The following is a 21,423-nucleotide window of genomic DNA, read 5'->3' as shown; positions in this document are numbered from 1 at the left end:
TGATGTTGTGTGTGTGTGTGTGTGTGTGTGTGTATCCTTGACCCCAGATTTAGTGATGTTGTGTGTGTGTGTGTGTGTGTACCTTGACTCCAGCTTTAGTGATGTTGTGTGTGTGTGTGTGTGCTTTAGTGATGTTGTGTGTGTGTGTACCTTGACTCCAGCTTTAGTGATGTTGTGTGTGTGTGTACCTTGACCCCAGCTTTAGTGATGTGGTGTGTGTGTGTGTGTGTGTACCTTGACTCCAGCTTTAGTGATGTTGTGTGTGTGTGTGTACCTTGACTCCAGCTTTAGTGATGTTGTGTGTGTGTGTGTGTGTGTGTGTGTGTGTGTGTGTGTGTGTGTGTACCTTGACTCCAGCTTTAGTGATGTTGTGTGTGTGTGTGTGTGTGTGTACCTTGACTCCAGCTTTAGTGATGGAGATGGTCTGTTGCTCCATGGCCTCGTGGATGGCCACCTGGTCTCTGGTCTCCATCTTATCAAACTCATCGATACAACACACACCCTGTCGATAAAGAGAAATACACACCGCTTTAAGCACAAAACACACACACACACAAACAAACACGCATCATCCTCAGCTCACACACACTCACGTTGTCAGCGAGCATGAGCGCGCCGGCCTCGATGACGAACTCATGTGACTCCTCGTCTCGAACCACAGCTGCTGTTAAACCTGCTGCACTGCTGGCCTTCCCACTGGTATACACAGCCCTGGGACTGAACTCCTCCACATGCCTGAGACAGAGTGTACAGGTGTAGTGTGGGTATAGGGGACAGTGTGTACGGCTAGGAGACAGAGTGTACAGGTGTAGTGTGGGTATAGGGGACAGTGTGTAAGGCTAGGAGACTGAGAGTGTACAGGTGTAGTGTAGGTATAGGGGACAGTGTGTAAGGCTAGGAGACAGAGTGTACAGGTGTAGTGTGGGTATAGGGGGAGGTGTAAGGCTAGGAGACAGAGTGTACAGGTGTAGTGTGGGTATAGGGGACAGTGTGTAAGGCTAGGAGACAGAGTGTACAGGTGTAGTGTGGGTATAGGGGGAGGTGTAAGGCTAGGAGACTGAGAGTGTACAGGTGTAGTGTGGGTATAGGGGACAGTGTGTAAGGCTAGGAGGCTGAGAGTGTACAGGTGTAGTGTGGGTATAGGGGGAGGTGTAAGGCTAGGAGGCTGAGAGTGTACAGGTGTAGTGTGGGTATAGGGGACAGTGTGTAAGGCTAGGAGACTGAGAGTGTACAGGTGTAGTGTGGGTATAGGGGGAGGTGTAAGGCTAGGAGGCTGAGAGTGTACAGGTGTAGTGTGGGTATAGGGGGAGGTGTAAGGCTAGGAGGCTGAGAGTGTACAGGTGTAGTGTGGGTATAGGGGGAGGTGTAAGGCTAGGAGGCTGAGAGTGCACGGGTGTAGTGTGGGTATAATGGGGATGTGTCAATGGTTTTGTGAGGGTAGATGGGTATTGTGCAAGTGAGTAGAGGCATAAGTGCGGAGACTAAAGGGTGGAGGGATTCACTTGAGGAATGATTTTTGACAGAGGAGTCTCATACAGTGCCTTCAGAAAGTATTCACACCCCTTGACTTTTCACACATATTGCTGTGTTACAGTCTGAATTTGAAATGTTTTAACTTGAGATATTTGGTCACTGGCCTACACACAATACCCATACTGTCAAAGCGGAATTGTGTTTTCCCCCAAAAAATGTAACTCATCACAAATGAAAAGCTGAAATGTCTTGAGTCAGTAAGTATTCAACCCCTTTGCTGTGGCAAGACTAAACAAAGTTCAGGAGTAAGTCACATAAGTTGCATGGACTCAAATAACTAGTGCTTAATATGATGTTTGAATGACTACCTCCTCTCTGTACCACACACATACAATTATCTGTAAGGTCCCTCAGCCAAGAATTGAATTTCAACACAGATTCAGCCACAAAGACCAGGGCGCTTTTCCAATGCCTCACAAAGAAGGACACCCATTGGTAGATGGATCAAAATAAAAAAGCAGGCATTGAATATCTCTTTGAGCATTGTGAAGTTATTAATTACACTTTGATGGTGTATTAATACACCTAGTCACTACAGGTGTCCTTCCTAACTCAGTTGCTGGAGAGGAAAGAAACCGCTCAGGGATTTCACCATGAGACCAATGGTGGCTTTAAAACAGTTTAATGGCTGTGATAGGAGAAAATTGAGGATGGATCAACAACATTGCAGTTACTCCACAATACTAACCTAATTGACAAAATGTGGAATAGCCTAAGTCAAGGCACTGTACATGTAGGTAGACAGTGTGGAGTGTATAGTGTGCAGGGTGTAGAGGTCTTACTTGAGGAACTGGCTCTTGGCGGTAGAGGGGTCTCCGACAATGCAGACGTTGACATCTCCTCTGAGAGACGTTCCCTCCATGGTGGTCTTAGGAACACCCCCAAACAACATCAACAGGATACCACGCTTCACCTCATCGTTACCTACACAAACACACACACACATTATACACACATTGCACACACACACAGAATACCACATGCAAAGGCTGTGGTAACAACATAGTAGTAGTAACAGTGTAGTACTGACCATGTATAGTTGGGAACAGGCTGGTGCTGAGGTTGTTGTAGTAATATGGTAGTGGTGTAGTAGTATAGTAGTAGTAACAGTGTAGTACTGACCGTGTATAGTTGGGAACAGGCTGGTGCTGAGGTTGTTGTAGTAATATGGTAGTGGTGTAGTAGTATAGTAGTAGTAACAGTGTAGTACTGACCGTGTATAGTTGGGAACAGGCTGGTGCTGAGGTTGTTGTAGTAATATGGTAGTGGTGTAGTAGTATAGTAGTAGTAACAGTGTAGTACTGACCGTGTATAGTTGGGAACAGGCTGGTGCTGAGGTTGTTGTAGTAATATGGTAGTGGTGTAGTAGTATAGTAGTAGTAACAGTGTAGTACTGACCGTGTATAGTTGGGAACAGACTGGTGCTGAGGTTGTGGTAGTAATATGGTAGTGGTGTAGTAGTATAGTAGTAGTAACAGTGTAGTACTGACCGTGTATAGTTGGGAACAAGCTGGTGCTGAGGTTGTTGTAGTAATATGGTAGTGGTGTAGTAGTATAGTAGTAGTAACAGTGTAGTACTGACCGTGTATAGTTGGGAACAGACTGGTGCCGAGGTTGTTGTAGTAATATGGTAGTGTGTAGTAGTATAGTAGTAGTAACAGTGTAGTACTGACCGTGTATAGTTGGGAACAGACTGGTGCCGAGGTTGTGGTAGAGGTTCTTGTCTTGGCTCATCTCAAACACCTTCTCCCACTCCTGAACTGACATCTGGCTCTTGATGCTCTCTGCCGTCTGATCCTCATCACGCAGCTCCTTCCCTCCGAACTACACACACACACACACACACGATTACAACTCCCTTCAAACAAATGTTGTACATGCATGCATTACATGCATACTCGTTTGTAGCCTGAAGTAGTATGAGAGTTGGTGTTTGGGTGTGTGTGTGTCTCGATGGTTGAGTGAGTGTGTCTCGATGTTTGGGTGTGTGTGTGTCTCGATGGTTGGGTGAGTGTGTGTGTCGTACCCTGGGGTTGGTAGGAGCCACATGGCAGGCGAGGAAGGCCAGTCTGTAGGACAGCTCTCTGACACCCAGGGCTTTAAGACCGCGAAGGCCCTCGTTCTCATAACCCTGTCTCCCTCCTACACGGGAACTGGTCTCTGCTCGCACACCTAGAGAGATGGGAAATGAGTCCTGTTGTGTGTCTGTATGACCTGTGTACGTGTCATGCCAGTGTGTGTGTGTGTGTGTGTACATACCTGCGGTGCTGAGCTGGGAGACGTCGGGAACCACTATCAGTGAGCCAGTGATATCACAGCGGTCTCCGGCCTGGGCCGTCTCCACAGCCTCAGCCCTCAGAATCACCTCTAGAGAGCGGGGGATGGACCCTCTGGGCAGCTCTGCCTGGGTCTCCTGGATACGCACCTACAAACACACACACACACACACACACACACACACACACACACAGAGGTTAGACATACAAACGCATATCACACACAAGTTTCAGACTTCGACACACACACACGTAACATTACTGACACACAAACAATCACACGTGTGCCTTCCTACTATTCTGAAGGGACCAAGTTGTTGAGGTGATATCTGACAGAATCCCCGAGCCGACCAGGTGAAAAATCTGCCGTTGTTCACTTGAGCATGGCACTTAACCCTAATTGCTGTAAGTCGCTCTGGATAAGAGCATCTGCAAAATGACAAAAAATGTAAACGTCTACCTTCTGGAAGTCGATGAACTTGGAGCGGTGTGTGTCTAGGTGGAAGCGAGCGCGGTTGCTGCAGACGGGGTTCCTGCAGACGGTGGGCGGTGCGTACTTGAACTGCTGGGGCACGTCCGGACACACCCCCTGGCAGTCCAGACACAGGAACGTCCCGCTCACCTGATGGAGGCAAAACAGAGAGGACCAGACACAGATGTCATACATCTCAAGAGTTTTTAGGAAGCATTATTTGGCCTCACTCACAAGCTGTGGGTATACGGTGTGTGACTCACCAGTTCTGGGTGTACGGGGTGCGTCCTCACTACCTGTGCACTGAACCGCACCAGAGAGCCGATACGCAGGGAGGACAGCTCACGGATCCTATAACACAAAACAAACACTGTCAGGTCACACACAAAACATCTTAGAGAACAGAATACCATTTGTGTGACTTGAAACATTTGTCTTCGGGTATGTGCCTCTTACTTGTGTCTGGTGGGCAGGTCCTGAATGGCCAAGTAGAACTCCTTATTCACTGGGACATTCCCATGATCCCTAGCAAAGTTCCTCACCGCACGACAAAGGAAGGGATACACTCTGAAGTGGAGGAGAGGTAGAAGCAGAAAGAAGAATAGAGAGCTTGTCAGCTGGACATAGTAACGCTAAGATCTTCAATAACATGAACACACAAAGGTTCTAAGTAGAGGTCGACAAATCGGCATGGTCGATTAATTAGGGCCGATTTCAAGTTTTCATAACAATCGGTAATCGTAATTTTTGGACACCGATTATGGCCGATTACATTGCACTCCACGAGGAGACTGCGTGGCAGGTTGGCAAGGAGCCAAAGTAAGTTGCTAGCTAGCATTAAGATTATCTTATGAAAAACAATCAATCATAACGTAATCACTAGTTTACTACACATGGTTGATGACATTACTAGGTTAACTAGCTTGTCCTGCGTTGCATATAATCAATGCGGTGCCTGTTAATTTATCATCGAATCACAGCCTACTTTGCCAAACGGGTGATGACAAAACATGTACCTAACCATAAACATCAATGCCTTTCTAAAAATCAATACACAAGTATCTTTTCTTAAACCTGCATATTTAGTTAAAATCAATTAATGTTAGCAGGCAATATTAACTAGGGAAATTGTGTCACTTCTCTTGTGTTCTGTGCAAGCAGTCAGGGTATATGCAGCAGTTTGGGCTGCCTGGCTCGTTGCGAACTGTGTAAAGACCATTTCTTCCTAACAAAGACAGTACTTAATTTGCCAGAATTTTACATAATTATGACATAACATTGAAGGTTGTGCAAGGTAACAGCAATATTTAGACTTAGGGATGCCACCTGTTCGATAAAATACGTAACGGTTCAGTACTTCACTGAGAGAATAAACGTTTTCTTTTTGAAATGATAGTTTCCGGATTTGACCATATTAATGACCTATGGCTCGTATTTCTGTGTGTTTATTATATTAGAGTTAAGTCTTTGATTTGATATTTATAGAGCAGTTTGACTGAGCGGTGGTAGGCAGCAGCAGGCTCAGAAGCATTCATTCAAACAGCACTTTCCTGCGTTTGCCAGCAGCTCTTCGCAATGCTTGAAGCACAGCGCTGTTTATGACTTCAAGCTTATTAACTCCTGAGATTAGGCTAGCAATACTATAGTGCCTATAAGAACATCCAATAGTCAAAGGTAAATGAAATACAAATGGTAAAGAGAGAAATAGTCCTATAATTCCTATAATAACTACAACCTAAAGACTCATGCTAAAAGGAATCACCAGCTTTCATATGTTCTCATGTTCTGAGTAAAGAACTTAAACATTAGCTTTTTTACATGGCACATATTGCACGTTTACTTTCTTCTCCAACACTGTTTTTGTATTATTTAAACCAAATTGAACATGTTTCATTATTTATTTGAGACAAAATGTATTTTATTTATGTATTATATTAAGTTAAAATAAAAGTGTTCATTCAGTAGTGTTGTAATTGTCATTATTACAAATATATATATAAAAATCGTCCAATACTCTTCTTTTTTTGGTCCTTCAATAATCGGTTATCGTGTTGAAAAATCATAATCGGTCGACCTCCAGTTCTAAGTGCTCTGTTAGAGTTTTATGGAGTGTCGTGCCCCTCTGACGGATTTAAATATGATTCTAGATCTGTAGCTAGCTAGCTACCTGTAGAACTCCTCCTGGATGGTGGTTGCCAGTTCTTGATTAAATCCTTCCAGATCAGTGTAGGAGACCAGCAGAGTGTTTCTCTCTGGCCTGATCAGCTCCTCAGCATCACGGACATACTTCACCTCACCGTCTGCTGTCTGGTACCTACACACACAGAAATACAACATGTGTATTAGTTGTATGCATCCCATTTTGTGTATAACTGATGTATAACTGTGGTTATAGAAGACTTGTATGAAGCTAGACTGGATATGTTAGACATGCACATCGTGTTAGCCAACTCCAACTCGCTTGTAAGCTAGCCAGCTAGCTAGGTTTCAACAGTTCCAAAAACTTGGTAAAATACGATTAAAATAGTTAGTTAGCACACTATTAATAAAGTAAATCCAGCCATAACATTGACGTTTAGCTATATGTTACAGTTTGATAGCTATCCAATAGCTATTAGCTAGCTAGTTAACAATGTACCAAGAACAATAACATCATCATGTCATTATTTCACTTACTCTTCTAAGAAAGCCTGGAAAAGCTTCTGGCATTTCTCTGCCAACTCGTCCTTCACCATCTGTCCCGCATTCTCCTGAGTCGGCTGTACAAGATCCATATTTTCACTGGTTTAAAACTAAAATATTAATATATGAAATAGTTTTAAAGTCACTCGCTTCTCCTTTTGACTGTACAACGCACGCTGTGGGAAAGAAAGTGCATTTTTCGCGCGAAAACCAGGACCATGTGACATTTGGCGCGACACAGTCGACCAATTACATCGTTGTTTCTTGAACCATGCAAACGTATGAAGAATTATAGCCAATCAAAAGTTGGTATGCAAATTTATAACGACCTTTCTCCTTCCATGGCTTCCATGCTAGAAATTAGGTGGGGTTTAGCCATAATTATGACTTTGTGGGTGTGGTAACTAGTGACGAGCGGACTGCGTGGACAGATTAGGACCAGCTTCCCTTCCCACTCCTGGTATAAAGGTGGAACGCGCAAAACTGACCTTAGACAGTTAATAAAGTGTAATATCATTACCGTGTTAGAAGCAACTTTGTGTATTTTCCCATAAAATGAAAGAGCGTACTAGTGGCAGCTACATCCAGAATGTTGGTGGGGTGACGTTCCAGGTTTCTCCACCGGATGTAGCTGTTGAACTGATAGAGCATGTTCTCAAGTGCAGCATTGTCATATTCTTGGAGTGATAAGGTTTAGTAAAAACTGGGAATTTGTGGTTTTAACAGAGGAAGGACAAGGACCATAGTTTGCCAGTTCACCCTGGCAAGTGCCCTCCTCTCTCATCTCTTCTTCATAAGCAGTAGCCAACACGAATATGGAGGATGTCTACCTGTCATTCACCAATCCTGGTCTTTCCTATCATTGATGCAGTTGAAGGGAGAGGAGACAGCCTTTGGAGTATTGGGATGTCATGTACACCTTTTCCCATGTCCTTCATGTACATTGTTCTGAAAACACCGGACCGGTGATAAGCAATATGGTGGATGCTTACCAGGTGCTTGTTTGCTTTTACCTGCTCAGTTCTTTCACACCAGAGCATATAAAGGAGAGGAAGCCCCTTTATACTGTTAAGATGAAGCCCATTTCTTTCTGACTTTCCCACGATTGTTCAGTCTCACCAACAGGAAACTATCGGTCTCGACTTGACCAGACCATCTGTAGGCAGTAGCCTACCACACATACACACACACACACACACACACACACACACACACACACACACACACACACACACACACACACACACACACACACACACACACACACACACACACACTTTGTTACATTACAGCCTCATTTAAAATGTATTAAATTGTTTTCCCTCATCAATCTACATACACACAATACTCCATAATGACAAAGAAAAAAAGTTATTTACATTTTTTTGCAAATGTATCAATAAAAAACAACTGAAATATCACATTTAAATAAGTATTCAGACCCTTTTCTCAGTACTTTGTTGACGCACCTTTGGCAGCGATTACAGCCTCGATTCTTCTTGGGTTTGACACTACAAGCTTGGCATACCTGTATTCGGGGAGTTTCTCCCATTCTTCTCTGCAGATCCTCTCAAGCTCTGTCCGGTTGGATGGGGAGCGTCGCTGCACAGCTATATTCAAGTCTTTCCAGAGATGTTTTATCGGATTCAAGTCCGAGCTCTGGCTGGGCCACTTAAGGACATTCAGAGACTTGTCCCAAAGCCACTCCTTCGTTGTCTTGACTGTGTGCTTAGAGTCGTTGTCCTGGTGGAAGACCTCAGTCTGAGGTCCTGAGCGCTCTGGAGCAGGTTTTCATCTAGGATCTCTCTGCCACTGAAAAACATCCCCAAAGCATGATGCTGCCACCATCATGCTTCATCGTAGGAATGGTGCCAGGTTTCCTCCAGATGTGACGCTGTACATTCAGGCCAAAAAGTTCCATCTTGGTTTCATCAGACCAGAAAATCTTCTTCCTCATGTTCTGAGAGTCTTTTAGGTGCCTTTTAGCAAACTCCAAGCAGGCTGTCATGTGCCTTTTACTGAGGATTGTCTTCCGTCTGGCCGCTCGACCATAAAGGCCTGATTGGTGGAGTGCTGCAGAGATGGTTGTCCTTCTGGAAGTTTCTCCCATCTCCACAGAAGAACTCTGGGGCTCTGTCAGAGTGATCATGGTCACCTCCCTGACCAAGGCTTTTCGCCCACGTTTGCTCAGTTTGGCCGGGCAGCCAGTTCTAGGAAGAGTCTTGGTGGTTCCAAACTTCTTCCATTTAAGAATGGCCATTGTGTTCTTGGGGACCTTCAATGCTGCAGAAATGTTTTGGTAAACTTCCTCAGATCTGTGCCTCAACACAATCCTGTCTTGGAGCTCTACGGACAATTCCTTCGACCTCATGGCTTGGTTTATGCTCAGACATGCACTGTGAACTGTAGGACCTTATATAGACAGGTGTGTGCCTTTTCAGATCATGTTCAATCAATTTAATTTACCACAATTGGACTCCTAATCAAGTTGTAGAAACATCTCAAGGATGATCAATGGAAACAGGATGCACCTGAGCTCAATTTGGAGTCTCATAGCAACGGGCCTGAATACTTGTGTTTCCGCTTTGTCATTAATGGGTATTGTGTACAGATTGATGAGAAAAATAAATACTTTTCATACATTTTAGAATTAGGCTGTAACATAACAAAATGTGGAAAAAGTCAAGAGGTCTGAAAACTTTCCGAATGCACTGTAGAGTAGAGATGAGAGGAGTGATGAGAAGAATGAGGGATAAACAGAGAGCATTTGTGCCTGTGTTTCAACACTGGTAGACACATCTTTACATGTGTGTGTATGTCTGCGTGTGTACAGGAATGTTTGTGTGAGAAATCTTTCCCAGCTGTTTGCTTTTCCTAAATAGAGAGGAAGTCCTTCCTGTTTTGAATACTCTATGAATAGAGGATAATAACGTGTGTTTGTGTGTTTATGTGTATCACCAAACCCCTGTTCGTGCCACTGACCCATTAGCAGCTGCATGGGTTTGGAAGTGGGAAGTTTTTGATGTGGTGTATGCCAATTACATCTGTGTGTGTGTGTGTGTGTGTGTGTGTGTGTGTGTGTGTGTGTGTGTGTGTGTGTGTTTGTTTGTATAAGAGTGTGTGTGGGTGAGGGGTGAGTTTGGGGTATGGGTACTTTTGAGGAGTGTTGATTTGCCTTCTCTCTTCTCTCTGTTTCCTTCGCTCTTCATCCTCCTCTTCCTCCCTCTCTTTCATCAGGAAGCTGAGACAAACAGGCTCTGTTTTAATGCTGGGAGAGGCAGTTAACTTCCTACTTCTGTTTCTGCCACTTCCGTGTGTGTGTGTGTGTGTGTGTGTGTGTGTGTGTGTGTGTGTGTGTGTGTGTGTGTGTGTGTGTGTGTGTGTGTGTGTGTGTGTATGGGAAGTGCTTGAAAGGGCCTGGGAAAATGGACTCTTCTTGTCACTCACCGACCACCTCTCTTCCCAAATAACATTCTTGGGTCAAATTTCAAACTGCTTGAGACTGCAATAGCAGCAGCAGTGGTAGTAGCAGTACTGTGAGACCGATTGTTCCCTACTGTGTTTCTTTCTATCTTTATTTTACACCAACATCCTGCTTATGTGCAGAAAGACTATTTTCTTGCTCCTCTGTTCTGTTCTGCTGGTGTGTGTGTTGTGTGTGTGTGTTTCGGTTGGGGCGGTCTTTAATTAACACAGCTGAAAGAATGGCGCTAAACCAGCTGGTCACCTGCTCGCTTCTGAGTGTGTGTTTTTCTGCATTTGACTGTTTATGCCCCTATACTGTAAGTGTAAGCTGTGTAATAAGGCCTGATAACTATCAAACAGTGGAGGCTCCTCAGAGGAGAAAGGGGAGGACCATCCTCCTAAGAGAATTTCATAAAAAATTAAATTAGTGAAAAAAAAAGTAATCATTTTTTGATAAAACTATATACATGACACCAAATAATTTATTAAAACACTGTTTAGGTCTACTGTAGCCTCAACAACACTCTGTAAGGTAGCACCATGCTGTAGTCGGAGGACAGATACACTACATGGTTCAAAAGTATGTGGACACTCCTTCAAATGAGTGGATTCAGCTATTTCAGCCACACCTGTTGCTGACATGTGTAAAAAACTGAGAACACAGCGATGCAACAAACATTGGCAGTAGAATGGCCTGTACTGAAGATCTCAGTGACTTATAATGTGGCCTGTCATAGGATGCCACTTTTCCAACAAGTCAGTTCATAACATTTCTGCCCTGCTAGAGCTGACCCAGTCAACTGTAAGTGCTGTTATTGTGAAGTGGCAACGTCTAGGAGCAGCAACGTCTCAGCCGCGAAGTGGTAGGCCACACAACCTCACATAACGGGAGCGCTGAGTGCTGAAGCACGTAGCGCGTAAAAATGGTCTGTCCTTGGTTGCAACAGTCACTACCGAGTTCCAAACTGGAAGCAACGTCAGCACAAGAACTGTTCATCAGGAGCTTCATGAAATGGGTTTCCATGGCCGAACAGAGCAAAAAAGCCTAAGATCACGATGCGCAATGCAAAGTGTCTGCTAGAGTGGTGTAAAGCTCGCTGCCTTTGGACGCTGGAGCAGTGGAAATGTTTTCTCCGGAGTGATGAATCTCTCTTTACCATCTGTCGGACGAGTCTGGGTTTGGAGGATGCCAGGAGAATGCTACCTTCCCCAATGCATAGTGCCAACTTTAAAGTTTGTTGGGGGAGGAATAATGGTCTTGGGCTGTTTTTCATGGTTCGTGCTTGGCCCCTAACTAATCTTAACGCTACAGCATACAATGACATTCTAGACGAATCTGTGTTTCTACTTTGTGCAAGGCCCTTTCGTGTTTCAGCATGACAATGCCCCCGTGCACAAAACAAGGTCCATACAGAAATGGTCTGTCAAGATTGGTGTGGAAGAACTTGACTGGCCTGCATAGAGCCCTGACCTCAACCCCATCGAACACCTTTGGGATGAATTGGATGGCCGACTGCAAGCCAGGCCTAATCGCCCAACATCAGTGCCCGTCCTCACTAATGCTCTTGTGGCTGAATGGAGGCAAATCAAATCAAATCAAATTTTATTTGTCACATGCGCCAAATACAATAGGTGTAGGTAGACCTTACAGTGAAATGCTTACTTATACAAGCCCTTAACCAACAATGCAGTTTTAAGAAAAATACCAAAATAAATAAATAAATAAAAGTAACAAATAATTAAAGAGCAGCAGTAAAATAACAATAGCGAGGCTATATACAGGGGGTACCGGTACAGAGTCAATGTGCGGGGGCACCGGTTAGTCGAGGTAATTGAGGTAATATGTACATGTACGTAGAGTTATTAAAGTGACTATGCATAGATAATAACAGTGAGTAGCAGCAGCGTAAAAGAGCAATCCAAATAGTCTGGGCAGCCATTTGATTCGATGTTTAGGAGTCTTATAGCTTGGGTGTAGAAGCTGTTAAGAAGGACCTAGACTTAGACTTGGCGCTCCGGTACCGCTTGCCATGAGGTAGCAGAGAGAACAGTCTATGACTAGAGTGGCTGGAGTCTATGACAATTTTTAGGGCCTTCCTCTGACACTGCCTGGTATAGACGTCCTGGATGGCAGGAAGCTTGGCCCAGTCATGTACTGGGTCGTACGCACTACCCTTTGTAGTGCCTTGCGGACGGAGGACGAGCAGTTGCCGTACCAGGCAGTGATGCAACCCGTCAGGATGCTCTCGATGGTGCAGCTGCAGAACATTTTGAGGATCTGAGGACCCATGCCAAGTCTCCTGAGGGGTATTAGGTTTTGTTGTGCCCTCTTCACGGCTGTCTTGGTGTGCTTGGACCATGTTAGTTTGTTGGTGATTTGAAAGCAAAGGAACTTGAAGCTCTCAACCTGCTCCTCTACAGCCCTGTCGATGAGAATGGGGACGTGCTCGGTCCTCCTTTTCCTGTAGTCCACAATCATCTTCTTTGTCTTGAGCACGTTGAGGGAGAGTTTGTTGTCCTTGCACCACACGGTCAGGTCTCTGACCTCCTCCCTATAGGCTGTCTCGTCGTTGTCGGTGATCAGGCCTTCCACTGTTGTGTCATCTGCAAACTTAATGATGGTGTTGGAGTCGTGCCTGGCTGTGCAGTCATGAGTGAACAGTGAGTACAGGAGGGCACTAAGCACACAACCCTGAGGGGCCCCCATGTTGAGGATCAGCGTGGCGGATGTGTTGTTACCTACCCTTACCACCTGGGGGCGGCCCGTCAGGAAGTCCAGGATCCAGTTGCAGAGGGAGGTGTTTAGTCCCAGGATCCTTAGCGTAGTAATGAACTTTGAGGGTACTATGTTGTTGAACGCTGAGCGGTAGTCAATGAATAGCATTCTCACATGAGTGTTCATTTTGTCCATGTGGGAAAGGGCAGTGAGGAGTGCAATAGAGATTGCATCATGTGTGGATTTGTTTGGGCGGTATGCAAATTGGAGTGTGTCTAGGGTTTCTGGGATAATGGTATTGATGTGAGCCATTACCAGCCGTTCAAAGCACTTCATGGTTACGGACCTGAGTGCTACGGGTCTGTAGTCATTTAGGCAGGTTGCCTTTGTGTTCTTGGGCATAGTGACAATTGCGGTCTGCTTGGAACATGTTGGTATTACAGACTCAGGGACATATTGAAAATGTCAGTGAAGACACCTGCCAGTTGGTCACCTGCCAGTTGGAGCACACATCCTGGTAATCTGTCTGGCCCTGCGGCCTTGTAAATGTTGAGCTGTATAAAGGTCTTACTCACACACCGGCTGCGGAGAGTGTGATCACACAGTTGTCCGGAACAGCTGATGCTCTCATGCATGTTTCAGTGTCACTTGCCTCGAATTTAGCTTGTCTGGTAGGCTTGTGTCACTGGGCAGCTCTTGGCTGTGCTTCCTTTTGTAGTCTGTAATAGTTTGCAAGCCCTGCCTTGCCGGTGTAGTACAATTCAATCTTAGTCCTGTATTGACGCTTTGCTGTTTGATGGTTCATCAGAGGGCATAGTGGAATTTCTTATAAGTTCCCGGGTCAGAGTCCCGCTCCTTGAAAGCGGCAGCTTTATCCTTTAGCTCAGTGCGATGTTGCCTGTAATCCATGGCTTCTGGTTGGGTTATGTACGTTCAGTCATTGTGGGGACGACGTCATCGATGCACTTATTGATGAAGTCAGTGACTGATGTGATATACTCCTCAATGCCATCGGAAGAATCCCGAAACATATTCCAGTTTGTGCTAGAAAAACAGTCCTCTAGCTTAGCTGCTTCATCTGACCACTTTTTTCCTGCTTCCTGCTGTAAATTTAGCTTGTGAGCAGGAATCAGGAGGATAGAATTATGGTCAGATTTGCCAAATGGAGGGCGAGGGAGAGCTTTGCACGTGTCTCTGTGTGTGGAGTAAAGGTGGTCTAGAGTTTTTTTTCCCTCTGGTTGCACATTTAACATGCTCGTAGAAATGAGGTTAAACGGATTTAAGTTACCCTGCATTAAAATCCCCGGCCACTAGGAGTGCCGACTCTGGATTAGCATTTTCCTTTTTGCTTATGGCCGTATACAGCTCATTGAGTGCAGTCTTAGTGCCAGCATCGGTTTGTGGTGGTAAATAGACAGCTACGAAGAATATTGATGAAAACTCTCTCGGTAGATAGTGTGGTCTACAGCTTGTCATGAGATACTCTATCTCAGGCTAGCAAAACCTTGAGACTTCCTTAGATATTGTTACCCAGCCGTTGTTTTTACAAATATACATAGCTCGCCACCCCTTGTCTTACTGGAGGCTGCTGTTCTATCCTGCCGATACAGTGTTTAACCCGCCAGCTGTATGTTATTCATGTCGTCGTTCAGCCACGACTCAGTGAAACATAAGATATTACAGTTTTTAATGTCCCGTTGGTAGGATATATGTGCTTGTAGTTCATCCACTTTATTATCAAGCGATTGTACATTGGCCAATAGTTACGATGGCAAAGGAAGATTAGCCACTTGTCGCCAGATCCTCACAAGATCGCCTTCTGCGAAACCTCCGTCTCTTTCTCCTGCGAATGACGGGGATGAGGGCCTGTTCAGGTGGCTTGAGTAAATCCCTCTCGGCCGACTCATTAAATAATTATTCGTCCAGTTCAAGGTGAGTAATCTCTGTTCTGATGTCCAGAAGATATTTTCAGTCATAAGAGATGGTAGCAGCAACATTATGTACAAAGTTAGTTAAAAACATTGCGAAAAAACAAACAAAATAGCACGGTTGGTTAAGACCCCATAAAACCCGTAACCATCCCCTCCTGCGCCATCTTTCAAGCAAGTCCCCGCAGCAATGTTCAAACATCTAGTGGAAAGCTTTCACAAAAGAGTGGAGGCTGTTATAGCAGCAAAGGGGGTACCAACTCCATATTAACACCCATGATTTTGGAATGAGATGTTCAACGAGCAGTTTTTCGACATACTTTTGTACATGTTGTGTAATTTTCTTCCTCCTCTGGTTACATTAACTTCAACACAAAACATAGGAGGCTCATGGTTCTCACCCCCTTCCATAGTCAAAGTAATTATGACAACTCCCAGAGGACATCCTCATACCTATTAGAGCTCTTGCAACATGAACTGACATTTTGCCCACCCAATGAATCTGGTACTGGAAGCACAATCTATAGCTAGCTAGCACTGCAGTCCATAAAATGTGGTGAGTACTTGACTCAAAGAGAGAGAAAGACAACAGTTGAAAAGTTGTGAACAAACACATTTCTTCAAAAATGAAGGAGAAGCAAGAGCGAGAGAGAGAGAGAGAGAGAAAGAGATAGTTATATTTCGTAGTATTTTTTTCACTTTCACTTACTTACCTAGCCAATGCAGCTAGCTAGTTTAGCCTACTAAACACCCGGCTCAAACAGAGAGGAATGCAATGTTAGCTAGCTGGATATGGCTATCCAAAACTGGAATTCTTCCAAGTCAAGGTAGGCTTTTGTCTTTTTTAATTTTTTGACACCAGGGCCTGTCGATGTAACTCCTAACCCGCTAGCTGATTGTACGCTGTACTGCATCATTGTAGCGGGTTTACTAATGCGTTAGTTCTATTTGCTATGTTGACTATGATGTTAGCTAGCTAATATGGTGACAACGATATAAGCTGTGTGCAGCGGTTAGCAGTTATGATATGAAGGTTTGGTTTGGAAAGATTTTTTCGCCAGGTCACAAACAGCTGATGTGTTATGCACCGAAGTCCACAAGCAAAGGGAAAAGGTGAGAGAGGAGGAGAGCGCATAGTTTTAGAAAAATAATGGAAACGAGCAAATTTATCATGCTATTTGAATGTGGCTGCTATGAAAGTGAACTGTGTTAGCGTGTGATCAGGGGTGTATTCGTTGCGCCGATTCTGTTGAAAACGTTTCTTAAACAGAAGCAAACGGAACGAAACGAGGATAAATATACCTGAATTTGTCCAATAGAAACTCTTGAATGCAATTGTTGGACTAATGATTACACCCTAAATCAGCTAGATGCAGTTAAGAGTGTTCAAGGTGGTATTGAATGTGTCACTGTCTGTCACCTTGACTACAAAAAAAAAAAGATTGACCTGTGCAACTACATTGTAAACTATAATTCATAGGCTAGGTTGTAGCAAACTCATAATGGGTATAGGAAAGATTCATGTATCATGTAATAGCCTTAACCTGTCAATGTTACATTGAACTGGGTGAATGGAATATGAATGAAAGTCATCCAATATACTGTAATAGAAATAAGGCCATGCTCAACAACAACAAAAATTGTCCTCCCTCATCTTAAACGGCACCAACTGCAATTGTTATCAAAATACAATATTTCACTTCAATCTTTTGGAGTTTACAGTGTCTTGCAAAAGTATTCACCCGCTTGGCGTTTTTCCTATTTTGTTGCATTGCAACCTGTAATTTAAATAGATTTTTATTTGGATTTCATGTAACGGACACACACAAAATAGTCCAAATTGGTGAAGTGAAATTACAAAATAACTTTCAAATTAAAAAACAGAAAGGTGCTGCATGCATATGTATTCACCCCCTTTGCTATGAATCCTCTAAATAAGATCTGGTGCCACCAATTACCTTCAGAAGTCACATAATTAGTTAAATAAAGTCCACCTGTGTGCAATCTATGTGTCACATGATCTGTCACATGATCTCAGTATATATACACCTGTTCTGAAAGTCCCCAGATTCTGCAACACCACTAAGCAAGGGGGAGCTCTCCAAACAGGTCAGGGACAAAGTTGTGGAGAAGTACAGATCAGGGTTGGATTATAAAAAAATATCAGAAACTTTGAACATCCCACGGAGCACCATTAAATCCATTATTAAAACATGGAAAGAATATGGCACCACAACACACCTGCCAAGACTCACGGACCAGGCAAGGAGGGCATGAATCAGAGAGGCAACAAAGAAACCAAAGATAACCCTGAAGGAGCTGCCGAGATTGGACTATCTGTCCATAGGACCACTTTAAGCCGTACATTCCACAGAGCTGGGATTTACGGAAGAGTGGCCAGAAAAAAAGCCATTGCTTAAAGAAAAAAAGAAGCAAACATGTATGGTGTTTGCCAAAAGGCACGTGGGAGACTCCCCAAACTTAGGGAAGAAGGTACTCTGGTCAGATGAGACTAAAATTTATATTTTTGGCCATCAAGGAAAATGCTATGTCTGGCGCACACCCAACACCTCCCATCACCTCTAGAACACTATCCCCACAGTGAAGCATGGTGGTGGCAGCATCATACTGTGGGGATGTTTTTCATCAGCAGGGACTGGGAACCTGGTCAGAATTGAATGAATGATGGATGGTGCTAAATACAGGGAAATTCTCGAGGGAAACCTGTTTGTCTTCCAGAGTTTTGAGTCTGGGACAGAGGTTCATCTTCCAGCAGGACAATGACCCTAAGCATACTGCTAAAGCAACACTCGAGTGGTTTAAGGGGAAACATTTAAATGCCTTGGAATGGCCGAGTCAAAGCCCAGACCTTAATCCAATTGAGAATCTGTGGTATGACTTAAAGATTGCTGTATACCAGCTGTAAGGAAGTCTGTGTGTAGCTGGTGTATAGGAAGGAGTCAGGCGTAGGACAGCAGATATGAGTAAGTAAACAGATTTTACTCAACATAAATAAATAGAATACAAAAACAGAGCCCACATTAACGGAGCTTCCTACATACAAACAATCACTCACAAGAACCCATGGAGGAACAGAGGGTTAAATAATGAAAACAGTAATTGGGGATTGTAAGGCAACAAAATAGGAAAAACGCCAAGGGGGGTTAATACTTTCGCAAGCCACTGTACATGAGAAAGGAGAGTAGCTGCAAAGTGGGAAGATAAGTACAGAAGGTCTTTAATTAGGCCTCTGAGGAGGAGAGGAGAGGGAGAGTCAGTATGGGTGATGAAAGGGAGAGGAGAGAAAGGGAGAGAGAGAGAAAGAGAGAGAGAGAGAGAGAGAGAGAGAGAGAGAGAGAGAGAGAGAGAGAGAGAGAGAGAGAGAGAGAGTGAGAGAGAGAGAGAAAGAGTGAGAGAGAGAGAGAGAGAGAGAGAGACAGAGAGAGAGAGAGAGAGAGAGAGAGAGACAGAGAGAGAGACAGAGAGAGAGAGAGAGAGAGACAGAGAGAGAGACAGAGAGAGAGAGAGAGAGAGAGAGAGACAGAGAGAGAAAGAGAGGGAGAGACAGAGAGAGAGAAAAAGAGTGAGAGAGAGAGAGAGAGAGACAGAGAGAGAGAAAGAGAGAGAGAGAGAGAGAGAGAGAGAGAGAGTGAGAGAGAGAGTGAGAGAGAGAGAGTGAGAGAGACAGAGAGAGACAGAGAGAGAGAGAGAGAGAGAGAGAGAGAGAGAGACACTGTTTACACCGCAAACACACACCAGGGTTCCGCAACTGGCAGCCCACGGATGGTTTTATTTGTCCATCCCCCAAAGTTTTCTGTGCAAAAAAATATAAATTATATACAGTAGATACAGTGCATGAAGGCAAAGCAAAAAAGGTTTTTAGAAGTTTTTGAAAATGTTTTAAAATTAATAAACTGAAATATCACATTTACATCCAGTTGAAGTCGGAAGTTTACATACACCATAACCAAATACATTTAAACTCAGTTTTTCACAATTCCTGACATTTAATCCTAGTAAAAATTCCCTGTCTTAGGTCAGTTAGGATCACCACTTTATTTTAAGAATGTGAAATGTCAGAATAATGGTAGAGAGAATTATTTATTTCAGCTTTTATTTCTTTCATCACATTCCCAGTGGGTCAGAAGTTTACCTACACTCAATTAGTATTTGGTAGCATTGCCTTTAAATTATTTAACTTGGGTCAAACGTTTCAGGTAGCCGTCCACAAGCTTTCCACAATAAGTTGGGTGAATTTTAGCCCATTCCTCCTGACAGAGCTGGTGTAACTGAGTCAGGTTTTGTAGGCCTCTTTGCTCTCACACACAATTTTTTTCCAATACCTTGACTTTGTTGTCATTAAACCATTTTTCCACAACTTTGGAAGTATGCTTGGACTCATTGTCGATTTGGAGACCCATTTGCGACCAAGGTTTAACTTCCTGACTGATGTCTTGAGATGTTGCTTCAATATATCCACATAATTTTCCGTCCTCATGATGCCATCTATTTTGTGAAGTGCACCAGTCTCTCCTGCAGCAAAACACCCCCACAACATGATGCTGCCACCCCCATGCTTCACGATTGGGATCGTGTTCTTCGGCTTGCATGCCTCACCCTTTTTCCTCCAAACATAACGATGGTCATTATGGCCAAGCAGTTCTATTTTTGTTTCACCAGACCAGAGGACATTTCTCCAAAAAGTATGATCTTTGTCCCCATGTGCAGTTACAAACCATAGTCTGGCTTTTGTTATTGTGGTTTTGGAGCAGTGGCTTCTTCCTTGTTGACCAACCATTTGGGTTATGTCGATATAGGACTCGTTTTACTTTTGATATAGATACTTTTGTACCTGTTTCCTCCAGCATCTTCACAAGGTCCTTTTCTGTTGTTCTGGGATTTATTTGCACTTTTCGCACCAAAGTACATTCATCTCTAGGAGACAGAACGTCTCTCCTTCCTGAGCGGTATGACGGCTGCGTGGTCCCATGGTGTTTATACTTGCATACTATTGTTTGTACAGATGAACATGGTATCTTCAGGCGTTTGGAAATTGCTCCCAAGGATGAACCAGACTTGTGGAGGTCTACAATTTCTTTTCTGAGGTCTTTGCTGATTTCTTTGAATTTCCCATGATGTCAAGCAAAGAGGCACTGAGTTTGAAGGTAGGCCTTGAAATACATCCACAGGTACACCTCCAATTGACTCAAATTATGTCAATTAGCCTATCAGAAGCTTCTAAAGCCATGACATAATTTTCTGGAATTTTCCAAGCTGTTTAAAGGCACAGTAAACTTAAACTGACACACTGGAATTGTGATTCTGTGAATTATAAGTGAAATAATCTGTCTGTAAACAATTGTTGGAAGAATTACTTGTGTCATGTACAAAGTAGATGTCCTAACCGACTTGCAAAAACTATAGTTTGTTAACAAGAAATGTGTGGAATTGTTGACTCCAACCTAAGTGTATGTAAACTTCCGACTTCAACTGTAAGAATTCAGACCCTTTACTCAGTACTTTGTTGAAGCTCCTTTGACAGCAATTACAGCCAAGTGTCTTCTTGGGTATGAAGCTACAAGCTTGGTACACCTGTATTTGAGGAGATTCTCACATTATTCTCTGCAGATACTCTCAAGCTCTGTCCGGTTGGATGGGGAGCGTCGCTAGAGCTATTATCAGGTCTCTCCAGAGGTGTTCGATCGGGTTCAAGTCCGGGCTCTGGCTGGGCCACTCAAGGACATTCAGAGACTTGTCCCAAAGCCATTCCTGCATTGTCTTGGCTGTGCGCTTAGGATTGTTTTCCTGTTAGAAGGTGAACCTTCACCCCAGTCTGAGGTCCTGAGCGCTCTGGAGCAGGTTTTCATCAAGGATCTCTCTGTACTTTGCTCTGTTCATCTTTCCCTCAATCCTTACTAGTCGCCCAGTCCCTGCCGCTGAAAAACATCCCCACAGCATGATGCTGCCACCACCACGCTTCACCATAGGAATGGTGCCAGGTTTCCTCCAGACGTGACACTTGGTATTCAGGTCAAAGATTTCAATCTTGGTTTCATCAGACCAGATAATCTTTTTTCTTATGGTCTGAGAGTCTTTAGCTGCTTTTTATCAAACTCCAAGCTGGCTGTGATGTGCCTTTTACTGAGGAGTGGCTTCCGTCTGGCCGCTTTAGAAGATTCTCCCATCTCCACAGAGGAACTCTGGAGCTCTGTTAGAGTGACCATTGGGTTCTTGGTCACCTCCCTGACTAAGGCCCTTCACCCCCGATTGCTCAGCTCTAGGAAGAGTCTTGGTGGTTCTGAACCTCTTCCATTTAAGAATGATGGAGACCATTGTGTTCTTGCGGACCTT

The 21,423-nt window shown here is 44.0% G+C and overlaps 1 protein-coding gene across 1 annotated transcript in view; it reads right to left on the bottom strand.

Annotated features, from left to right (window-relative positions):
* Nucleotides 1-7,185, bottom strand: part of LOC139387290 (zygotic DNA replication licensing factor mcm6-B-like) — a 13,779-nt gene extending 6,594 nt beyond the window's left edge. Inside the window, exons 1-11 of the mRNA XM_071133404.1 lie at nucleotides 6,958-7,185; nucleotides 6,449-6,595; nucleotides 4,738-4,848; nucleotides 4,545-4,632; nucleotides 4,270-4,431; nucleotides 3,793-3,958; nucleotides 3,560-3,705; nucleotides 3,207-3,357; nucleotides 2,316-2,457; nucleotides 594-735; nucleotides 395-502 (exon numbers count right to left, since the gene is read on the bottom strand). Coding sequence (XP_070989505.1) covers nucleotides 395-502; nucleotides 594-735; nucleotides 2,316-2,457; nucleotides 3,207-3,357; nucleotides 3,560-3,705; nucleotides 3,793-3,958; nucleotides 4,270-4,431; nucleotides 4,545-4,632; nucleotides 4,738-4,848; nucleotides 6,449-6,595; nucleotides 6,958-7,055 — 1,461 coding nt within the window. The 5' untranslated portion in view covers nucleotides 7,056-7,185. The remainder of the gene's footprint in view (nucleotides 1-394; nucleotides 503-593; nucleotides 736-2,315; nucleotides 2,458-3,206; nucleotides 3,358-3,559; nucleotides 3,706-3,792; nucleotides 3,959-4,269; nucleotides 4,432-4,544; nucleotides 4,633-4,737; nucleotides 4,849-6,448; nucleotides 6,596-6,957) is intronic.
* Nucleotides 7,186-21,423: the final 14,238 nt, after the last annotated feature.

The sequence above is a fragment of the Oncorhynchus clarkii genome, chromosome 28, assembly GCF_045791955.1.
Source record: "Oncorhynchus clarkii lewisi isolate Uvic-CL-2024 chromosome 28, UVic_Ocla_1.0, whole genome shotgun sequence".
Taxonomy (NCBI): domain Eukaryota; kingdom Metazoa; phylum Chordata; class Actinopteri; order Salmoniformes; family Salmonidae; genus Oncorhynchus; species Oncorhynchus clarkii.
The sequence above is the reverse complement of the archived record's forward strand: the minus strand, read 5'-3'. Positions and strand labels throughout refer to the sequence as shown.